This window comes from Gavia stellata, chromosome 5, assembly GCF_030936135.1.
Source record: "Gavia stellata isolate bGavSte3 chromosome 5, bGavSte3.hap2, whole genome shotgun sequence".
Classification (NCBI taxonomy): Eukaryota; Metazoa; Chordata; class Aves; order Gaviiformes; family Gaviidae; genus Gavia; species Gavia stellata.
Window position 1 is genome coordinate 46,348,549 of NC_082598.1, and position 23,837 is coordinate 46,372,385.

At 38.9% G+C, this 23,837-nt stretch overlaps 1 protein-coding gene across 6 annotated transcripts in view; it reads right to left on the bottom strand.

Moving 5' to 3' along the window:
• Positions 1–224: 224 nt before the first annotated feature.
• Positions 225–23,837, bottom strand: part of RAPGEF2 (Rap guanine nucleotide exchange factor 2) — a 197,807-nt gene continuing 174,194 nt past the window's right edge. For 3 of the 6 annotated variants that reach the window (XM_059818073.1, XM_059818074.1, XM_059818077.1), the window contains 12 exons: positions 19,292–19,532; positions 18,660–19,043; positions 15,617–15,828; positions 15,406–15,529; positions 14,756–14,779; positions 13,485–13,708; positions 12,439–12,624; positions 10,502–10,654; positions 7,837–8,062; positions 5,705–6,264; positions 2,807–3,112; positions 225–1,629 (listed from right to left, as the gene is read on the bottom strand). In XM_059818073.1, the coding sequence (XP_059674056.1) occupies positions 1,604–1,629; positions 2,807–3,112; positions 5,705–6,264; positions 7,837–8,062; positions 10,502–10,654; positions 12,439–12,624; positions 13,485–13,708; positions 14,756–14,779; positions 15,406–15,529; positions 15,617–15,828; positions 18,660–19,043; positions 19,292–19,532 (2,666 nt within the window). In that variant the 3' untranslated portion in view covers positions 225–1,603. Of the gene's footprint in view, positions 1,630–2,806; positions 3,113–5,704; positions 6,265–7,836; positions 8,063–9,344; positions 9,468–10,501; positions 10,655–12,438; positions 12,625–13,484; positions 13,709–14,755; positions 14,780–15,405; positions 15,530–15,616; positions 15,829–18,659; positions 19,044–19,291; positions 19,533–23,837 lie in introns of all 6 variants that reach the window. The other 3 variants (XM_059818072.1, XM_059818076.1, XM_059818075.1) reach the window with 2 other exon arrangements.

The following is a 23,837-nucleotide window of genomic DNA, read 5'->3' on the forward strand; positions in this document are numbered from 1 at the left end:
TACAAATGCATAATTGACAATGTGATATATAAGCAAATAGACAAAAGCTATGATTACAGGAGAGAGAATTAAATAAAGCACTGACATTTGTTTGATACAGTGAAAAAACACTGCAATTTGATCTTTAAAAGTTGAAGCTATTTACGTTTATCTACTGATCAATATGATCAGCTGAGTTCAATGGAAAAAAAAAAAAATCCAAGACCAGCAGTTCCTCACATTTGAGTACTACTCGGATTGGCAGCCTTCACTTCTCCGGAGTCTGTGCAAAAACAACACAAAAATAGAGGGGAGGGTCATTTCAGTCATTATAGGGTTAATAGCAGCTGTGAGCAGGTGGTTGCTACACATTGGCCTTCTCTACACATGCAGTGTTCCATGAAGCCATTAACAGTTGTGACTATTTCTGCATTGCAAAGGCTGGCAAATCTAAACGTGTTATTTTTCATTACTTAAAGGCTCGTTTATCCCCTAATGCCAAAGTCAATAGATGGAGGTTATTAGATCAGTGTTAACAGCTGACACGAGCTGTGACATCCCAATTTGCCTTCACTGCAATGTTATCCAGTTAATTTTTCTTTTAATATAACTACTATATAGTAAAAAAAAAATAAAATATATATATATATAACTTAAAGGTGGGGTTGCCGTCTGTCTCATTAGAACGGGACACTTTCTTTTTTAGTATGCCATCCTGTATTCCGCAAGGCACAGGTATGAGACACACAGTGTCCTCTTCCATCACCGGCCAGTTGCAAGCACGCATTTCTGCATTTACACCAGACCCGGCTGAGGATGCCATTAACGGCTGGGGATGCCATTAACACTAACATTTACAAACTTTTGAAGATTCCAGGGTGGGGCACATTAAGAGTGAAGTGAGACGGTCAAGGAAAGGCTGCATGCTGTAACCTCTGCCTTCCCTTCTGCCCTGCTCAGCCACGTGATAGCAACATTCCTTCCAGGAGCTCAGGCTGGCGACCCTACTTACAAGTATGAAATAATACTGTAATTACTATGCAGATGCAGTATTTTATCTCCGAAACGCAAATATACAAAATCATAACAAAGGCATTGTAAACAAGCAAAAAAGCACTGCCTCCTTGAAGGATTTCAATGCATTTTTCTCTTTGTAGGTTAAAGGCCAAATGTAATTTGACAACTAGCTTATCTCATTATCCCAATGAGACTAAGTGCTAGAATTGTGATTAAAATCTAAAAAGAAGATTTAAAAAAACCCTTCCAGGCATTGGGAAGTGCAGCCAGAGTTAATCATCCTGATGTGATGATCTTGGAATTTGGAATGATACTGTGTGATGTGGCAGACAGCGACAGTGGTAGCTTGGAGATTGCTGCACTGTGCATTTCAAGCAACACAGTTTGAAAAGTGCCAGGGCGATTTCTTCACAGTATTTCACATGCAAGGGGAGAGGGGACAGAAGGGGGAGGGGCAGAGGAAGAAGCCCCATGCTGCTTTAAGGCAGGGAAGGAGGCAAATAGGTCCACCATCCTTTAACTATAGTTCCAAGGCTCCTATTCTAGGGACGTCTTCTTGTGCTCTCCTTTAAGGTGGCTCACTCTGGATCCAGAAAAGCCCCAAGTCTTAGACAGCAGAGACTTGTTCATCTTCTGCAAACACAATAGGGTAGGGGAAAATAGAATTTAGTTCATATAGAACAAGACTGCTACTGAATGAAACAACCTGTGCTGTGCTCATGTGTTTTCCTTTTCACTGTATTAGGTATATATTTTAAAACAATCTAAATAGCTGTACATTTCAGGTCTCATGAGAAGTATTCCTTTGTAATTTTGTTCTCGAAGAAAATAAGACAATTGCTATAACTGAGCTAGTTGCAGTTCCTCAGTCTGAGGAACACAACAGCTACTCCTAGATATCCAATCATAAAGCCATCTTACCTTTTCCCCTGAATATATCTGTGATTTATTTAAATTAAGATTGCATAAGAATTGAGTGCAGCTTTAGTCATCGTTGATAGAAACAATTAAAATTCTCAGTCATGGTAATTCTCAAAGTTTGAGGCAATTCGATTAAGGCAGAATTCATTTTTTTCCACCATGTTCAACTGCAGAGTTCATCCTGCACATAAAACCTTAGTAACTAAGCAGCTAGGGAAGGAAGGAGAAAGTTAGCCTGCCTGCCTGTGCTGCCTAAATTTTGAGCACCTAACCCTAAAGATACAAATCCAGCTACACTTGCACTCCATAGAAAACAAGCTATCATTACAGTGAGCTTAAGCATAAAGATTCAGACACGCTTGGGCAAGCGAGGTAGCAAAAGAGTAGTGGGCTCATTATGTGAAGCAGTTGGTGTGGAAGATCCAGTGTCCACAGTGTAAGAGTTTTAGGTAGAATGTCAGTGACTATCCAAATAAACCTGACCAATGGTGCTCTAAGGGGCAGATGGGCAGGTATTCTATAGACCAGGATACTTTTTCAACCATTAAATACATTGTTAGCGCCACACATTAGGTAAGCTGCAAACTTTCAGGGCAGCCAGGGCTGTACCTGGTGAACATAGGCACCTCCAGAGAAGTTGCCTAAGCCAACTGCTTGGATATCCAAGATTCAGGTGGACTACATTCCAAATTTTAAATTATATTTAGAATGAACTGAATTCCTCCCCTTTAAAAAAAGTTAACAAATAGCAAGTTTTGAAAGATGGAAGAGAGCTCAAATTATGACAATTTCTATGGCAGAACACATTTGCATAATTTGATTTGTGTCTGTGAAAGCATTGACCATTTTTGCATGCAGCACACTCAAAATCTAACAATTAGAAATTTACCATCTTCCTCTGTGGAAAACCCTTGAGATGGATAGTGAGCAAGACGTGGATCTGACTCATTTGGTTTATGCCACTGAGGTTTGTTCACAGGCCTGCTAGTTGAATGGCCATGCGACTGCTGCTGTGGAGTTGATGTCCCATGGGTCTCACATGTCCGTGCCACCATTCTAGACCTCTGAAGTGCTATGTTGTAATCTGGAGGCTTTCTGGTTGGATGGGAACCACCTTCTGCAAACTCAGCAATAGGTATTCCTACATAACCAGGAGGAGTTGGAGGTGGTTCCCGATATCGACCCTCTTTTCGTGCTGCAGGAAAACCAACAGATTATTGTAAGAGGTAGTAAGAGGAAAACTGCTCAAAGGAAGATAAACAGAGAAAGTTAAATAAACATCAACCAACTCAAAATCCCAGCAGGAGAAAATCTGAAGGACAAAAGTTAACTTCCATACAGTAGACAATAAGGTCTTGAAAAATAAACCATGCAAGAAAGTATAGAATACACAGCCCACGCAGGATATAGCTATTCTTCCAGTAGTAAAGCATTACGCTAATAAAATTCACCAAATTACATAGGGAATTTGTTCAAACTTAGCAACTGAAGCTGTTCCATCAATTGTATAGAATAAATAATACACTGATCAATGTAATGTGGAAGACTCAAGAGCCCATAGAAGTGACAACCATCAGGAATACTGGCATCTCCCCAAACACATGACTATCCTTTTCTTAATCCTGAAGGTGGGCTTTGTACCTTAGGGCTCATCTCTTTTGGTTTTAGCATCTTGCAGGGAAGAAAAAAAAAAAAAGCACCCCATACATTATTTCTCCCTACAAATCTTACTTCTTAATGAGACATAAGCTACAATTCCAAAAGGTAAGGAAGAGAAGCGGGCTTCATCTTCATACTTTCTGTATGCATTACTGCCCACTGCTCTTACGGTTGTATTATCTGCAAAATTAAAACTTGAAAGTATGCCTGTAAGAACAGTGACTGAATATGATTTTATATAGGAGGTGGAAAGACCACTACCTAGTTTGTCGATCTCATTGAGACACAACAGTTTACCTGAACAAGGCTTAACTCTGGGCATACTTAGAAGTTCTCTCTTGCAGAGAACTTCAAGGGACGACAGCGATTAAGAATTTTAAGCATCTGCAGGGACACACAGCAGATAGGCATGACTCTCTATTTTGGAGTTAGGTACTTGAAGAAGTCAGCTGGGGCTTTGATACTGAACACTTTTTGTGGGTCTAGCCCTTTAACACATGACCGCTTAACTTACAGTACAAAGGCAAACACAGCGGGAAAAACCACTGACACAGACAATTTACTCTCCATAGCTTGTCATACACTGTATATTCTTGCACAAGTGGTGATGACAACATCACCCTGCATTATGCAGCATGGAATTGACTGAAAGGGCAGTATAAGCTTAAAATGGACCGGTGCTACTTGGATGTGTTTTTATAGACTAAAATTAAAGTATTGGTATTATAACAAAACCAAATAGTTTCCAATAGTATCCAAGTATTTTTCTTGGACAAATTGTTTTAACTGAGCAAAGCAGCACGAAGAAGTTTCTGAGAAATTTTATTCAAAGATTTCTGAGAAGTAACTTTGATGCAGAAGAAATTCTGTAGAAAATTTCTATTGAAATACTGCAAGAAATCAATGCCAATACAGTGTAAAACAACCATGTAAAAATAGTGGTTTCTGTTGGACAGCGATATGCAGAGTTACATTTCCAGGATAATTAGTTAATAGTACTGAAGTGTATGGAAGTGTGTGGCTTGACTTTTCAGATCTCTTTCACGTTCTCTCATGTCTCTAAAACCATAGTGGAAAGCATTGCCTTGGCAGACAAGTTTGGACATGCTTGTTCCACATTCTGGTGGAAACCAAGGGAATCAAAGAGTAAAATTCAAGAGCGGTATGAATCAGAACCTGAAGTCCTGAACTGAACAGCTTTCTCCTCTTCATAGTTCAGGGATTCAGAACCGCACCCAAGCTTTGAGGCAATGGGCCATTGCTAAGCAATATACTTGGGCAGAAAATGGAAAAAGTGGTCTCAGCATGACCTCAATCTGGCAGACTTTTTCAGCTGTGTCAGCACAAAATGGCTTTTAGATAGTTCTTCGTATTAACCTGAAGAAAGGCCAAGTGAAGGGGAATGAAAGGAATGAAAGGGGCAAAAATGCAGAGGTCTTGGATGGCCCAAGGACTGGGATGTATAGAAGGAACAGTACGAGAAAAATGTTAAGTGCTGCCAAAGACACCTTCATATTAATTTACATATTATCTGATCTTTCTTTTGTTGAATGATTATAAATGTATTTCAGCCCTAATTTCTTAGGAACATCTTCAGTTTCAGCAGTCCAAAGAAACATCTCAGTTGGTATTCAAGCACAAAGTGATCCCCATTTTCAGAAGTAAGGAATATTCACAATTATCAGACAAGTCATACAGATGTATAAAGTAAAAGGCTTCTAAAAAAAAAATCAGGCCACATTTATTAAGATATATATAAATATTAAGATATATATAAATATAGAATGTGGAGCCTTACTGTGAAGAGAAATTCACATTTCAGAAGAGACACCTAAATACATCAACCTCTCAAAACACTGTCCAGCAGCTGAGCTAGTTTTTTGATATATGGCAGGCTCTCTTGAAACACAAAAGCACTGCCAGAACTGCGAATCAACAGTAAGTGATATTTTCCCTAGCAATAAATGCACAGTTAAAGGGGAAAATTTGAGAGAGACTGCAAAATGTTCAGTTTTCCTTTAAAAATAACAAAAATTAAAGCAGACAAAAGAAACACAGCTTTAGAACAATATGAAGAACCATAAGCAAATGAACTAAAATACTTCATGGCAAACAAAACTTAACTTACCAATAAGCCCCTTTGTACTATTTGATGATACTGCTATATGAGTGGGCACGGGAGCTGGCTTTGACTCCTCTGCTGGGACAGATGTTATGCTACTGGTTTCAGCTTCAGTCGAAACATCCTTCCCACCCCTCCGCTTTATGGTACCTGTATCACCTTCTGAGTCCTCTCCCCAGTAGCCTGTTGAGGATGCCCAGCTTGCTCTGGACTGCGCTTGGTCAAGGCCCTCCCTACCTTGACTTTGCCTGCCATACTTTGTGCCATGATCGGGGAACATCAGCTGGTCCATATGACTGCCCGAGGCCCACAGTCCTGCCCCATCGCCTGAACTATCAAAATGAATATGTCCAAAAGGCAGAGTCTCCCAGCTTCTCTGGTGCTGTATTGTTTGTATGTTGTCATGAGAACCACTCGAACAAGAAGTCCAGCTACCACGGCCACTGTCAGCTGCATCAAGCGAAGCTCTGTCCCCCTGATCCTGTGACAGTTCTTCTGTACTAGGAGAAGAAAGCACAGCTGCTCCAGCATACAGGCCTCTGGTCTCTGACAGTGGTGCATATGAGCTAGATGCACATTGAAGAGGGGAAAAAAAATAAAATAAATCCAGCGTTGGAATTGGACATCATTTACAAGACACATGAAGAATTCAACAGTCAAGAGAAGAGCAAACATATTGGGGGGTTGGACTAGATGATCTTTAAAAGGTCCCTTCCAACCCAAGTCATTCTATGATTCTATGATTGAAGGCTTTGATACAATTTATATTAAGTATGATTTGCATTAATGATATCGAATTTTGAGAATAGAACACTTTCCTTTCAAGGCCATCCTCAGTAAAACAAACAAAAATTACTGGATAGTTATCCTGACGGAACTTAACACTTCAGTGGAGTAATTTCAAAAGTCGAAATCTTAACTTTGCAGCAGCCCTTTAAGACAGGCAAACCACACTGACATATATAAAGGGGAACAGACTGATAGATAGGGTTTCCACTGCTTTTTCCAGCCATGCAAAGCAGAGTTTTAGCAGGAGGTGGCTGATATTCAGGTTTAGGTTTCAGTCTTTCCGGTCTTTTTTTCTGCTTCGGAAACTCTGAAAGCCAACTTTTGAACGTTTCTTGCAAATGGAAATGTATTTTAACCTTAATTTTGGAAACACATGCTACTCCATACAGCAAGTTTGTTCTCTGTAGCCTTTCAGCAATTAAGTAAGCCTGACACTTAATCACTTACATAGCAGCAAAGAAAACCGTCAAAGTGTCACTTTTGTTTAGCAGCTATCCAGGCTCCTGGGATTTGTCCTTCCAGGGCAACTTGCTATGCAGATTAGAACCCTGCTCTTCCAAATATTTAAGACATCTGACTAAAGAGTTTGCATAGCCTGGGATTCCCAAAGCTGAAGTACGCCAGTTTTGGATCAGGCCTGCCATCCACAGACTCTACAGGATTAAAAACCCTGAAACCATTCAGAAGACTGAAGCATCCAAATTAACAGCTCAGAAAAGTAAGTGGAGACTAAATAGGAGCCAGAACTCCAATTATTTTCAGACCTAGGCTCACTGCTAGAGACTCAGAGAACTTCCCACCATTACAGAAGTTAATTACCTAGAAAATTCCCTAGAAAACCAGCAGCCTAATGTGAATTTTAGCTTCCAATCATTGTTGACTAGAAGATATATTTGGGGTAAAATATTTGAGTTAGATAAATATGCACTTTTCTATGAAACAGACTGGAAAATTACTAGCTATTTCTGTTCTCAGCTTGATCACTGAATAATTGTATGAATAATTTCTCATCTAATTCAGTTAATTCCCCATCTAGAAAACAGGCTAGGATACTAGTCTGCCATAAAGGGGATAATCTACAGCACTACTAAATGCTCATATGATAAGGTCTACTGAGGTAAAGTCTTACTGCTGTAGACCTCATCACACACTCAGGAGTGAAAAATCTTTTCTTGTCACAAAATGGAGCATTATCACAAACCACAGCACAGAAATAGTAGTTTTTTAGAGCAGGGGAGAAAAAAGTATTTGAGAGATACAGGGAAACTTACATGAACAAATATACATATGCGTGCCACATACACACTATATGAAAGTATAATGTAAGTAAGCACAAATAAAATTCCTACCCTAAGCTGTATTGATCTGGTTCAATCATGATTCTTCTATCAATCCTTCCCACACCAAGATTTGTCTCCACGATGCTGACAGAATGCCTCTGTCTCCTCTCATCATGCAGGGAGACTGGCATAGAGTCAAAAGAGGAATTGCTGACAATACTAGATCTGGAAGAAATTTCGCTGTGACCAGAATCTGAAAAGTTATCCACCGTGCCGCTAGGAGCCAAAGTATAGCCTGCAAAGGGAACGTCACGTTAATCAGACTCTCCGAGAAGCCTGCTCAGTTATTGCCAGGCAGCCGGCAATACTGCTACCATAGTAAATCAAAACTACGATTACATCTACAGCGCTGTTTCTCTGTAAAAGTTAAACATACATAGCAGGACTGTGTAACACCATGTATTATGTCTCTTAAGAAGAGGTTTAAGATTGTGGGAACATGCACTACTCATTTAGAAACCAACTGCTCACCTGCCTTCTTCTCTGCCTTCCTCCCTCAAATTATTTTCAAATGCATCATCATACTTATATTCCTGCACTATGAAATCTCACTTCTCAAAAAACTGCCTGTACATAAACACTGTTCTCCAGTGAAAGAGATGCCCTGGACAAGATTACTACTTAAAGTAGTCCAAGAGACCCTCTCACGCAGTTTTTCTATTCTGCAAAGCTACACTTCAGAGATGAACAGCAGATAAAACATGAAGCCCAGATGTCTGGGCTGACTGCTTATTACATATCTCAGCTGAGAGAGGGCCAGATTTTCAAGTTTTCTTTGTAGTTCTTGGCTAACTAATTACATTCCAAATAGCATATATTACCAGTATTATACCATAATTTGGAGGTAGCATTGACACCGCCAGACTGAGATAAAGCCTGCAAACCATGCCACAGAGGCAAATTCAGCAAATTCAGCTTCTGTTTTAGTATTAAACAAAGTTGTGCTGAATGCTTTTGCCAGCTAAGTTAACGTACATCCACAAGTAACGGCAGTTTTCATTTTTTGCTTTCAGGCTATATGTAAGTGTCAAGATGACTTCAATTGATCTATCCCAATTCACTTGCTGAGGACATGGAATTAATGCTGCCATTTTTGTCTGAAAGAACATACCATTAACTTCATGTCACTATCAAACCAAAGATATTTTTTTTTTAATTTATAATCATGTTTATGATTTGCTTTTTGCAAAAATAAAGTACTTCTCCCACTATGAGCCAAGTATAGATTCCTAATCCCTTTTTCAAGAAAAGCACAGGTCTGACCATGCTTATATAAATTCACTATTTGCTAAGGTAGTATTTGGGAGAAATCATGACGATAGCTTACAAGGACTCAAGGTGATAATCTAAGTCTTCTCTACATAACATCCTCCTCCATCTGACCTTAGCAAAAATCATTTCAATAGAGATTTTGGATAGACATTTGTACTTTCTTGCCATACTCATCTCTCCCCTTTTCAGATCTCTGCTTATCCAATTGGACTTATTTTTCCGCCTCTTGTTTCAGTAAGCCCCACCTATCCCAGAAGTCTTTGGTGAATAGTTGATCTTGTTACTGTTCTTGCTTCCAAGAGGAGAGGAGGAACTGGCTAGGTTCATCAGTCTGGAGCCAAAAGGCCTCAACAGATCAGCACTGCCACCTACCACATTAAGAAAAGGGCTTAGCTACCTATTTGGTAAGAAAGTAGAAAAAGTGATACTCACAAACTTTCAAATCCTTATCATCCCTGTGCAGTTTAGGGAAAGTTATTGTTACAGGGAAGTCTCCACCACACTCAACTCTTTAGCATTCTGAACATCTATTATGGGGACTCAACCCCAATATATATATTTTACCATAATGTTATATTATGTAACTGTTAAACTGAACTTCCACGTTCTGAGAAAAGAATAACTTAGAACTCATCTGCAATACAACTAGACTATCATACTTCCAAAGGGACTTCTTTTTTTTGTTTAAACTACAGGAAAATGCCTCCATTCTCTGTTTTGTCAATTCATACCCAGAAGAAGTACAATGAAAAAACAAACAGGCTTAAAAAGAAAAATCCCTTTAAAGTCCTAAATTCACTTTAAAAAATTAACTCTATGAAGTCACTTAAAAAGAGCTTAGTCAAGAAAGCTCCAATGTCTAATACCATTCTTCAAATATCCATATACATTGTTTGAATAATCAGGCTACTAGTAAAACATAGTTTATTAGTGATTTGAATCCCAAATATCTTAAGCCTGCCTGTCATACATGGGTCACATCCCATCCAGATGCATGACACAGCAAATAATTCCTCTAACAGGCTAGTGTGCTCAATGCTGTACAAAGATTCTAAGTTTCAATCTGCATGTCCTTCCACTGGCAGGAAACACTGATGATGGGAATATTTTTGTCAGAAGCAGCTGCAGTGATAGTGACCTACTGCATCAAATCTTGTATCAGATCAGGCTATCTTTCCTGGCTTTTGCTAACCAGAGGGCTTTCAGCTATCCCTGAAATCAGATTCCCAGGTATCCTTTCATGTATCCCACTCTGCACTACACTTCCTGCCCCTCTTGCTGACCATATGTGACAAAAATAGGAGCAGCAGTAGTTTATCCTGAGTGTCCAAATTCTCTCTCAGAAGTTTCCAAAGTCTGCGAGCTTCAGGAAACAGGATGAGAAATATTGCACATCTAATACCTTTCCTTGGAGAGCTCTGTGGTGAAGTAGGAGGAGAAGACAGCTGTGAAGATGCACTTGAGACTGTGTCTTCAGATTGTTTCTTGTGACGATCCAAACTTCCTTCTTCAGATAATGAAAGAATTTTCTTTAAAGCTTGTGGTGAGTTAATGCCTTTAAATAAGAATTAATGTAGGCAGATGTCAAGTCCAGTATAAAAATATCTTTCTGTTTCACAATGCATTTACAGAACAGACAACATACAGGAAAAAACCTAAATTTTTTTCCTGTATATTTGTGAGTTTGACACCAGCTTAAATGAAGCAAAATGTTTAAAGCTACTCCTGTTCAAAATATAGCACTTTATTTCTCCATATTGATGCAGCTGATCTTTCATTCTGGCCACCTAAAATACTGTCACAGAAAACACAATGCAGATTTGGTGTTGCAGAATACTGCCTATACAACATACAAATCAAGGATATGCATAGTTCAAGTTTCTCAGTAACCATTATGTTGAATACAAACACATACAAATCTCAGTGGTTAATGAAGGTTTATATAGTAAGAATTTAAACCTTTCTCCTGTTTCTTTTCTATTCAGCATAGCCTAGAAGGTCAAAGAAAGCTGGAAAGATAATAAGATCAGGCTTACAAAACAAGGCTATCCTGCAGCTGCCTTTCTCCCTTTCATTTTTGAGAACTATCTCTGCACCAGCTTATTTTGGGAAACTAAAGAGTAAAAACATCCTGAAGATGATGTATGACGTAAAGATCTAGGGCATCAAGAATTGCTTTTCTCAGGCAACATTCATCCATCTTTCTCTTCCCCTCCCCTCAAAAATCCACCCAGGGACAGTCTTAAAAGTGAAGACGGAGCTTCTCTGACAGTTTTGCCGATGTTTGTGGTAGAGGTTATTTTCAAGCATTCTACAGAATTTATCTTTGATCTGTTGGATCACAATGCTGCTATAAATAAATTACAGCTGCTTCATCAACATAACCTAGTCAGTTTTCAGAAACTGTCCCACCATGAGCAATACCACAGTCTATGGCGCTTCAAAGTCCTTTTAACATTAAAATTTAATGGTAAAATCAACAAAAACTAGATGAATACTGATTTGTTTCTTGCTCATTTTGCTGCTTCTAATGTTTCGTTAGCAGCCTCAGCAGTGCACAAGTAAAACTAGTAAGAAGTGAAATCAGAATTAAGCTCTTGTGAAATTACCATCATGCAATAGGAAGGGCCAGTTATGCTACATATACTTATTAGAAATATTAGCGTACTTTAAGTGATATGTAAGACATTCTTTAATAATGCATATGTTATGTACACATGCTGGGACACAGATTCAGAAATCAGATTAGAAGAAATTCCTATAGTCCAGAATCTTTCTGAGCAACATGCAAGCAGCAACAACTGAATAACAACAACAAAAAAGCGCTAAGGAGCAGAAGCCACAGGGACAATTCTCAACATGAAACTTCAGGGCTACATTTCTAACAGGCCTGAATTTCACACTAGATGCTCAACTTTTGAAAAAACACCAAAACTTCTGAGGCATCTCAGATGGGTCACTCAAAAACTCCAAGTCACTAATCCTTTTGGAAAAGTTAAGCCAAGATCCCAGGGCAGATACTCAGAAACATTAATTCTTTCCAGCTGCAAGTAACAGGTAAATACTTATACTGATTAAATTGCCAGGATGCTTTCCTAGATTTCTTTCTTTCCATTTCTAGAGAAGAGAATTATACTGATTAAATCAACAGGATGCTTTCCTAGATTTCTTTCTTTTCATTTCTAGAGAAGAGAATTATGCATACACACTGCATGAACTAGCATAACCTGTATATAATACTACCAGAAATAAATGTCTGAATCTTATTTGATTAAAAATGTCTCCCTGACATAACCAAACTTCAGGGTATTAAACTGAACGCTTCACTGTTCCACTTACCGAATGGTGGAAGGTCTTTGACTGGCACTTTCTTGCGAGAGGGATAAAGAGATACGGCAGGGACCTGCAATGCTTGGTTTACTTTATGTTGCTGCTGCTGCTGCACTTTCTGCTGGATGCCTGCCCGGGGAGCCACGGGTGACGTTTCAGATTTTCCAGATCGCTTGTCTCCTGTATTCTTCGGCACTTTGGAAGAAATGGGAGAAAGCATAGAATGACTACTAGCTAAAAATATTGTGGGAGTTTTAATCTGAGCAGTGCAAAGCCCTCCAATTAATAAGTGCTCAAATACTTGTACAATTAGTGCAGCAGGATACCTTTCGAGAGAAAAGATGAAGAGGAAAAGGGGGGGAGATTTAGCTCCATTTAAAATATGTACCTTATCAAAGGACATTTACACTCTTTTTCAAAATAAAACTCTTATAAATGACTATTGTTATAAGTACAACCAGTTATCAAAAACATGACCAGAAGTTATACCAGGCTATCATAAGGACTACAAATGCTTTAGAATGGACATATAATTACTATTTTTTGCTACCCTGAAGGAAAGGAAGGGCTAAGATACAGCATTCCCTCAAATCAAAGTGAATCCAATATCCAGCATAAGGTCCCCCTCTGCTGCAGCCAGGTAGAGCCCTCCAGGTCTCTCTGAAACACCTGGACATAAGGAAATCCCCTTTTCCCTCTCAAGGCCAAGATATCCAGGATGACCAACCCTATTCACATGAATAGCCTGAGTACATCAGAACCGTAGAGAAACTTTTGGCTCCTCCATACCCTGTGTACAGACAAATCTAAAGAACCCTTGTGCACTTCAGCATGACATCATCTGAAAGCCTTATCTCCTATTTAAATGCTACGTCTCTATACTGTTAATCTGCAAGATGCTTTCCTTAAGATTCATATGTTCAGTACTTGGAAATGACTAGACATACAATTTTCCACCTCATTGTCTAGGTACTGTTCCCAATTACTTCCTTGGAGAAGAAACAGAAGTGTATTTTACAGTTTCCTTGAAATCCATAACAAATGACAATGCTCACGTGTGTTGGTGGCTGGCTCACACTGCAGAGACAGTGTCTGGAGGCTCTCTTCATCCATTTCCAGATCCAAGTTTGAGAGATACTGCTTTACTTTCCGTGCCATCTGAGCATCTTCATACAGTTTTTTAGCATTAAGGAAGGAGCTGCGACGGACCCGTTTTTTATGACCCCCCGTTTGCGCAACATCCAGCACAGCTGCATTCGTACTGCCCTGGCTGAGAGACCTGGAGTGAAGGGGGGGCAGGAGAGGGAGGAAAGAGGGGAAAAGCATGACTTAGTCCAACGCGGTAACACTTGATAAACATGAAACGTGCAAAAGATTGCATGAATGTCAGTCTACGGTCAAAGCTTACATGCCTCATTCCAGTAAGCCAAACAGCTATAACAGATAGAAAGATGAGGGTCAGGAAATCTTTTTACTTGGTTACAGGCACTTTTTTAATTACACAAATAATTTAACCTATTCTGCTCCAACTAGGCAATATCACTTCACACATCTAGAAAAGCATTCAAGCTAGCTCTCTCATGTAAGCCAGCTATTGAGAAGACTGGAGCATTAGGAAAAGCTCATGCAGTAAGGCAATGCTGACAGAGGTTGAGTTCAAATTTAAATGCATATACAGAAGGCATTTTGAAAGCTCTCTAAATACTTTTTAAATCAGACCATATACAAAATGTACAGCTCAGTTTTACAGAATAGAGCTTCCTTGTAACTTGCTAGGTTAAAGACAGCTTTTTGTTAAATAACATGATCAGCTAGTCCATGATGAAATAAATGTCATGCACATTTCAATGTATGTATGTCTGCACGAAGATATGCATTGCTGCTGAATTGTTAAGAGTAAAAATGATGGCTGAATTGTAATATGAAAGTAAGTTAGTTTAGCAGATAGTGTAAGTTTTAACTTTTGTATTTGATTGTGGTAATTGCTTATTAGGCATAAGAAGGTTAACAGCAATTTTCAACTGTTGCAACCTTGCCATTTTGTAATTTCCCTTTTATTGAAAGTCACTTCCTTTAGCAATTTAAATTGGAAGGGGGGGAGAAGAACACCCCACTCCTATCTACAACCACTTGTAAATTATTTATAACTTTTGTGTTTTAACCTCAAAAGCAAAAGCACTCCTGGATTAAAATGTATTGTCAGTAAAAAAGGGTTAGCAAAAGAAAAAAATGTCAAAGCACCAGAAAATTAAAGATAGCAAGTAGGAAACGATGCAAATGGTAAGGGAAGAATGAATGTCTGTGTGTGTTGTCTCCAACCACTTACCCCAAACTCCTCCATTTCTTCTTCCTGCAAGTGAGAGCCAGGAAGAGTAAAGCATGGGTTTAAGAAGAGACAGAGAAAGCTCACAAGCTCAGAAAGAAAAAGACCAGACCTCAGGACAAGCAGTTCTGGAAGCCCACAAACATTAAAAAGAGCCTTGACTCAGGCATACAGTCAGGTATTACAAACTCTTCTAGCTCAAATTAAGAAAAAGAGTATGCAATAAGCTGATCTAACATGAAGCCAAAAAGCATTCACTCCACGTTTCTAACACTACTATCTGACACTGCTTCAGACACATTCCCACTTCTACTAAATCAAAATGATAAGGCTGGTACACATCAACGTTTCAAAGAGACTAATACATATGTGTTCAAAACAGTATCTCCCCCTCCCTTCCACTGATGGAATCTCATTTTTATGAAGTAACTGGCAGATAAGAAATAATATACAACATTTTAATATATATTGATAAACAAAAAATATAATGATTTCTCCAGTTTTAGAACACCACATAATTTTGGTAAATTGTTAACAACAAACAAAAAAACTCATACTGCTCCAATACAACCAAGGGCACCAGAAAAGCACCTCTTGCTGACACCTAGCCTTCTCTTAGCTGGGAAAAGCTCTGTCTAATACAACACACTTACCTTGTTCTAAACATTAAAGCAGGATCCATGTTCACAGATGCCATGCGACCAACATGGCGTATCTCCTTCGCAATCATTCTCAGCTTCTCAAAATTGACCAAGCCCTCCACTTTTGAATCATTTCCTACAATCAACAATTAACAACGTAAGTTACTAAGTAGCAAAGTTAGTTTTCCTTAGCTGGTAAAAGATTATGTACTTCTGCTTTTACCTTCATGAAGGAATGTAAGGTCTTTTTTGATAACAGGAAACAGGGGGATAATGGGGGGCTGTAGGTTTTGGCTGTTAAGGACATTACGATATTTTGCCATATTCCTAGATGGATCAAACAAGTCCTGTAGGTCTTGAAACAGTTTTTCATACTTGCTTGGAAGCTTTTCCCAAGTAGTTCGGAGCCTTGCAACTGGTGCCAAATTCAGGCCACTTGAAACAAACAAAAAAAGTGCAAAAAATTTCAAGAACAATAGAAAGAAACAAAAAATCCTAGAAAAGACCATGTTAAATTTTGTATGGGAGAAATACCACATACCTAGAACAGTGTAGCACAACAGTGTCAATAAAGTAACAGAAAGTGAAAACTTCCTTTTGCTAGCATGTATTACAGAACAATTAAGATCATTTTTTATAGAAGCTATAAAAACTGGAGATATCTGCATGATGTAACCATAAACAGATAAAAGTTACACTTGGATGAGTAATTAAACCTTATAGACAGTATGTACTTATTACTTTGGAACAGTGTCTGAATTTTATAACAATTTCATAATCTAGGAGTACCTCAGGATCACCACTTATTTCCAGATTACCAGACTGGAGGAAAAACCATCTTCCACCTATGTAATGTTTAGGTGGTGACAGCACAGTGCCCCACCTTCTTGCTGCAATAATCCATCTGACTTCACTGTGTCTAGATCAAATTGTTATAACAGACTCTCTATATCTGAGATTATTCTGAAGCTGTAGCTGGTACAAACCCCCTTTCCCCCCCCCGGCCCTTAATGGCACTGCCTGTCTTGCTATTAATTTCTACCTACAGGAAAGTTTGGTATCTAGAATCTTTCCTTCACTCAAGTTTTTGATAGCAGGCAGGCTGCTTTTATTTCTCATTGAGACCAGCTGCAATAGCTGAGCTAAATATCGAGATTTTTATGTCTCAGATGCTGACTGATTATCAGCATGGATCCTTGACTATGGAACTTGCCATGTTTGATTGAATGGTATTCAAAACCAGTGATCTTCAGAAAAAGTGTCACATTCAGTCTGTTGACTGAACATGACAAGGGCTTTTGCCAGACACAGTGATAAAATTGTCATTTTAATGCAACTTACTCAAGCTTTTTCATGAGACAATATTTAGGATTTTTTTTTTCTTTTCTTAGGTTCTTTCTGCCTAACTTGGGAGACTCTAAAGGAAATGTGAATATTTTAAAACGTGTATAAAAACACATGTTAGGGTTTCCTCTCCTCCTTTTCATTTCAAAACTAAGAAAGGTTTTCTGTCTGAGATTTTCAGTACTTTTTTTATTCTTATTAAAAGATCTTTATTTACAGCTTATTATATGGCACCAGGTCCTGCTTGACTAACCTGATCTCCTTCTATGAGGAAGTGACCCACTTAGTGGGTGAGGGAAAGGCTGTGGATGTAGTCTACCTAGACTTTAGTAAAGCCTTTGACACCGTTTCCCACAGCATTCTCCTGGAGAAACTGACTGCTCATGGCTTGGACAGATGCACTCTTTGCTGGGTAAAAAACTGGCTGGATGGCCGGGCGCAAAGGGTTGTGGTGAATGGAGTTAAATCCAGTTGGCGGCCAGTCACAAGTGGTGTTCCCCAGGGCTTGGTACCAGGGCTGGTCTTGTTTAATATCTTTATCGATGACCTGGATGAGGGGATCGAGTGCACCCTCAGTGAGATTGCAGATGACCCAAGTTGGGCGGGAGTGTTGGTCTGCTGGAGGGTAGGAAGGCTCTGCAGAGGGATCTGGACAGGCTGGATCGATGGGCCAAGGCCAATTGTATGAGGTTCAACAAGGCCAAGTGCCGGGTCCTGCACTTGGGTCACAACAACCCCATGCAATGCTACAGGCTTGGGGATGAGTGGCTGGAAAGCTGCCCTGCAGAAAAGGACCTGGGGGTGTTGATTGACAGCTGGCTGAAGATGAGCCAGCAGTGTGCCCAGGTGGCCAAGAAGGCCAACAGCATCCTGGCCTGTATCAGAAACAGTGTGGCCAGCGGGACTAGGGAAGTGATTGTACCCTTGTATTCGGCACTGGTGAGGCCGCACCTCGAATACTGTGTTCAGTTTTGGGCCCCTCACTACAAGAAGGACATTGAGGTGCTGGAGCGTGTCCAGAGAAGGGCAACGAAGCTGGTGAGGGGTCTGGAGCACAAGTCTGATGAGGAGCGGCTGAGGGAGCTGGGGTTGTTCAGTCTGGAGAAGAGGAGGCTGAGGGGAGACCTTATCACTCTCTACAACTACCTGAAAGGAGGCTGTAGTGAGGTGAGTGCTGGTCTCTTCTCCCAAGGGACAAGTGACAGGACAAGAAGAAATGGCCTCAAGTCGTGCCAGGGGAGGTTTAGACTGGATATTAGGAAAAATTTCTTCACTGAAAAGGTTGTCAGAGGTTGGAACAGGCTGCCCAGGGAGGTGGTTGAGTCACCATCCCTGGAGGTATTTAAAAGACATGTGGATGAGGTGCTTAGGGACACGGCTTAGTGGTGGACTTGGCAGTGTTAGGTTAACAGTCGGACTTGATCTTAAACGCCTTTTCCAACCTAAACGATTCTATGATCATAGTCTGCTATTGACTATTATTGGAGTTCCATCCAAGAAACTGCTGATACAAAGAAAACCAAAGGCAACATATCATGGCTCAATGAATTCAACATACTGGGAACTACGTATAAAATTATGAGCTCCCTTTGGGAAATTAACCCATTCACTTATGACAATGTTATAATTTTTCTTTATAAAACTGCTCTTTCTTTTCGTCTTTGATCTAGTGCCATGTTCACCAATTACTCTTGCCTCACTGTCTTGCACAATAAGTACATAATAGTAGCATTCCAAATAATATTTCAGCAAACGTTTCAATGTCAAGTTCAGATTACTGGAAAATGCCCTCCTTATTGGATTGCCAAGTGTTGATGTTAGCAGTATTAATTGATTTACTCTGTTAAACACTTTTTCTTTTTAGACTGACATAAGTAAGACTTTGCTTTTTACTTAGAAGTAAAATTATTAAGGGGCAATACCTAATGATGGCAAACATCGAGTTGAAGTTCTTGCATTCTCTGCAGTGTAGTGCTATCTTAATGAAATGCTTAATGATCTTCATCCTTTTCAGCTGGTTGGTTTCTCTTAGAATCTCAGAAGCCACCCAGAATGTTTCTTGATTTATCACCTCTTCAAACTTTTTTAGATTAGTGCAACCTGTTTTTGATTTGAGTTTAAACAAGTCATCTATGTATTCTGTGGGTTCAATATTACGGAATAGCTCAAAGTTTCTCATAGAGAGTTGGGTAGCCACCTCAACAGTACTGAGCTGCAGTAGGGAAATTTGACTTTCCCTTAGTAACTCTTGAGCATCTTCGTCTGAACAAAGAGTTTCTGTTTCCATGTTGTTCTTCAGGTAATACCTGTAAAAACAGAAGTCAAAAAGACACTAGATACAATATACTCAAATACTAGTGAAAGTTACAGTAATGATCCAGTTGGAATAGTAGAATAAATCGCATTTCACCAGGCCTAGATATTAATTAGAAGTTGCATAAGGAGCCGTTTCTTGTATAGAAACAACATTAATAAGTAAATAATGCTCCCATTAAGAGGATTTAGACTTAATAAACTGGCATCGTCAGCTTTAGCTCACCATCTCCAATCTCACCTGCCACTCAGCTGTATCCTGTCAGCCAGCTTGGATAACTGATCAGGAAGCCTTCTTTGCTTGATTACACCCTCAGGTGTGACAGAGACTTCGCATAGTGAATATGCATCTGGGGTTGCAGTGAGAGCAAATTCCCTGATAGCCTGGATGACCACTTCCTTTGCTGTTGTGTCCTTACTGATCATGATGTAGCGACTTTGCTGATCTGCCTTGAAAACCCTCAGAACTTGATCTGGTAAGTCTGGAAAAAAATTTACATACAAGGTATGCAATTTAGTAAAGCAAAAAACCTTAATGGTATAAGAACAAGCAACAGTATCAGTTACATTGAGTCTAATTACTAATGCTATCAGTTTTTACTTCAGTATCATTGTTTCACCTCTCTCCTTCTTATAAAACAGCTTGTGGGGGTTTTTTTTGTTTGTTTTGGGGGGGTTGGGACATTGCTTTGTGTTTTTTGGGTTTGTTTGTTTGTTTTCATGAACAACCAGGAGAAGAAGTTAGTTAGGCTATTGATGGGGCAAGCCACAAAAATAAGCTAACATTTCCAAAGTTTGGACAAACTACTGAGTAGTCTCATTTTCACAGGTGTTGATTCCTGGTAAATTCCATTTAAGTCTGAGAAAAATCAAGGACACTCAACAACACTACTCTATACCTTGACATATAAGAAGTTTAAGCAAATTAAGTGATAGGAGTGTCAATCTTCCTAAGGATGTTTTTAAGAAAATAGATTAATTTACCTAAGTCTGACACTCAACCATAGTGCCACGCACAAAGGGAAGACATGTACATCTAAGGAGCTAGGAAGATGCATGTATAATGGCTAGCATGCATGTATACACAAATAAACTGCAGTAGTATTAATGCATCCAAGTACTTAATTATCAAAAAAATCCTTGATACATGTTTATTATGATGATTTAAATGTAAGTAACAGACTGAAAACTTGCTCTTTATTTCTCTGCACCAATGTTTGGGTAATTAAGAACTAAAGCAGCCAGAGAAAAAAAACACTTCTAAATATTCGAGTTCTAAATATATTGTTTTTTCAAGTGACTGATGACAGGAAACTTACAGTGAACACTTACAAGGCAGCTGTTTTTAGGAAATCTGGAAAATTACCAGCCTAACTCCAAATGTTGGATTTTGTATTTTCATAAGCTATATGGAAATACCAAATCCATATATGTTTCCATTAATGTATTGAACTCTAGACCCATTAATCAACTGAAGTTTGATTGTTATCATTGTATTATAAAAAAAAGAGCTAAAATTGTACAGTTATCCACCACTGGATTTTTTAACATAAGGTATTTTAATCTGGCAAGTACTTTCAATTAATTTAGTTTCTTCCCTCTGTTACAAATAACCTTTTCTATTTTTGTGTGGCATGCCAACTGGTCATTATTTTTTCTTTAAGGAACACGTTTGAAAAAAATTATTTTCCTTTTTTTTTTCAAAATCATAAAGGTCATACGAACAAGAAAATAGATAATAATAGAAAGCCTGAATCTACAGCCAAAAAACATGATCATTGTTAAAAAAATACTGAAAAAACAGCTGCCAGATGAAAACATTCACTTTGATACAACCCCTATCTTTTTTGACAAGGCCTGAATGTGCATAACGTATTCAAGTAACTAGAAAAAGATCTATTCAGCAACAGAAATCTCCTGACAAAAGAACAAAAATTAACATCTTCCCACTGCTGCTGCATGTCTCCAAAATAATCATTTGGAAAGCATTAAGATAAATCTCTCTGATATGAGTGGATTTACATGCCACAAAGGCTGTTTAAGCTTAAATATGTTGGTTTACAAATTTATGCAACTAAGTCCATAACTTTTAAGCTCACAGTAGCATTTCTGCAGCACTAATACGGAAACACATCAGAATCGAGTGATTACATCATCAGTTATACGTAACAGGTATCAGTACAGGCCAGTTTTTAGCCCTTTCTAAGTACTTGAGTCAAATGTGCAAGTACCTTATAACTAGCAAGCCAATTTTGCCTTTTATCACCAACTCTATATTGATCCATCTTCCTTCAATAATTAGTTGAAGAGGGATACAGAGTAGTGCCTGAAATAATTTCTACATTTTTTGGCATCTTGAGAAAGGCAGATGCCAAAGACACAGTCTTTCAGAGACATTATCAAAAACCAGACCGCTCTCTAGATCTTGTTGCCTCTCAGAAATGCTATGAAGATGGGAAGCTACTGTAAACCACACCAAGGTGGGAACTCGCTTAATGCTCCAAGGAACCAATGTTTTGTGCAAGGAGAAAATAACCTGCTCTGCTGGATCACTGAAGTCAATATGAAGAAATGCAGGGAACAGCAAATAGAAAAGTATCGTCTTTGCACTGTGTTTTACCCGCCAATTTCTCAGGCTGCACACCTATCAGAGCAGGTAGCAAAAGCATTACACAGAATACAGAGAAGTCTGCCAGCAATTGAAATGATTACAGCTATAGCGATGGTAGATAAAAACAGCACTTGAAGAGAATTGTAATCACCCCCCTTCACTCCTTTTCAAAAAAGGAAACTGGAGTGGCAGATTGAAGAATGCAATACTATATGATAGGAACCTAGTCCCTTAGAAAGCTTGTGTGGGGTGAAAAAAAAAGTACCAGTGACTGGCAGCTCATCATTACTATATTATTTTGACTTCCAATCAAATAGCAAAGACAGCACAAGAGAAGAGAAATCAAAGTGCTATTGACTATTTGAACGTTTAAAAATAAACCTTAAAAAGTATGTTTGAAAAAGCCTGACAAATCAGAAGAGAAACTAAAATGACTCCTTGCAGATTTCAAGCTGTTCTCCTTTTCTCCTCAAAGACTACCTTTCCAAAACAGCAAGTTGTTTTATTTTCTATCCTGAGGGATATTCCCCAAAGCCACAAAGGATAGCTGTTCTACTACTCTCCTCTTTCTTCTCCAGTGCATTCAATTTCTTGCAAGCTGCCTCCATCTCAATCTTTAATTTAGTCCAAGGTAATAAAAGAAATTAAAATTGCAGGCTTTAATTTTTTCCAAGTTTTAAAGTATATGGAGATATAATTCAACTCTCCTATCTACAATGCAACCAACCCTAAAGCCCTTAAGGTATATGTTTTTATTTCGGTCCCCCTTTCCCCTCCTTCCCACACAAGGAAAAATTATACCTGCAAATTACTTTTAAAATATTCAGTGTGTGGACATTTGGGCAAATTTTAAGCAAAGGAAAAAAAAAGAGCTTTTTTTTTTAAATGAGAAAGCACTAATTACTTAAAACATTTTCTATAAAGATAATGGAAAAGCTGCTATAATGCTAAAGCAATGGCACTACATCATTATTTACTTCCTTTCCTCAAAGCAGAAGGCAAACAGTACAACATTATTCATTTATTAAACTTCTCCAAACTCCAGTTGTGACTGGAGTCAGGATCTTCAGACCTGTAAGGGCTTTCCTTCTCAATGAATGGAATTTGTCTGAGCTGTGTGAGTCAGCAATGCCCACAGCTCTGGCAGTTAGCTGGTTGCTGCGCTCAGCATTAGGGGCACATTAATTACCTAGAACTGTCTGGTCTAGGTAAACGGCAAGCTGGAGAATGGAATCTTCACCCATTTATAGATAAAGTGCTGATGAAAAGTTAGGCTCTTATTGCTAGAGACTATCTTCAAAGTGTTGGACACTAGTCATTAGATAAAATACAAAAAAATACCAGTTTTCCCACTCTCTCAGGAGCAATCTTTGACACTGGGACAAAAATCACACCCCACGTTCTTGTAGTCTTCTCTAGCCCTAAAAATCCTGAGATGAAGTGATGCTCAGTATAGCAGTTTCAAGTGCGATGATTGCACCAACTTGGCCAGTAGGTAGGCTGATGTTTAAGCACCATCCCTTTAGGTAAGGTTTGAAATCCCTCAGGCTTAGGGGGGCACTGAATTTTCAGTTCTACTTTTGAGACGTACTCTAAAGATTAGACTAAAATAACCAAGTGTCAGCACAGCTACCATCACCATACCCTCCTCCAGCAGCTATGTTTTAATAGAAAAGATTTGGATACTTAACTCAGAGAAGGTTCCCTGCTAAGAACCTTCCTGCAGCCAGATAAGAGCCCAAATCCCAACCCCGCCAGGAGCTAAACCCTTCTCATAAGATAAGGCTCTCACATTTCTCATATTCCCCCCTTTTTTCTCCCTCACTCATCCCCATGCTTTGTTCATCTCTGCTAAATGTGTTCATTTTTTATCTATTTCAGAATGGGATTTTAATTCACTTTATATACAAAGAATTCAGCATACAGCTGTAGGGCAGGGTGACTAACAGGGAACTTTGAAACTCTGTCCCTTACAGATGTAGTACAAGATTATATAAGTCTGTTCAGAAAAAGACTGAAACGCATGTCCTGTGTCCCAGTCCAATGTCCTTTTGCTTTACTGTAAGCTATTTCCTTTACTGTGCTATTTGAAAATACTGCAGTCTTGTAAAGACTGATCTATCAGGGTAAATTATGAAATATCAAGCAAAATAAGTTTTCACTGGCCAACAGTATT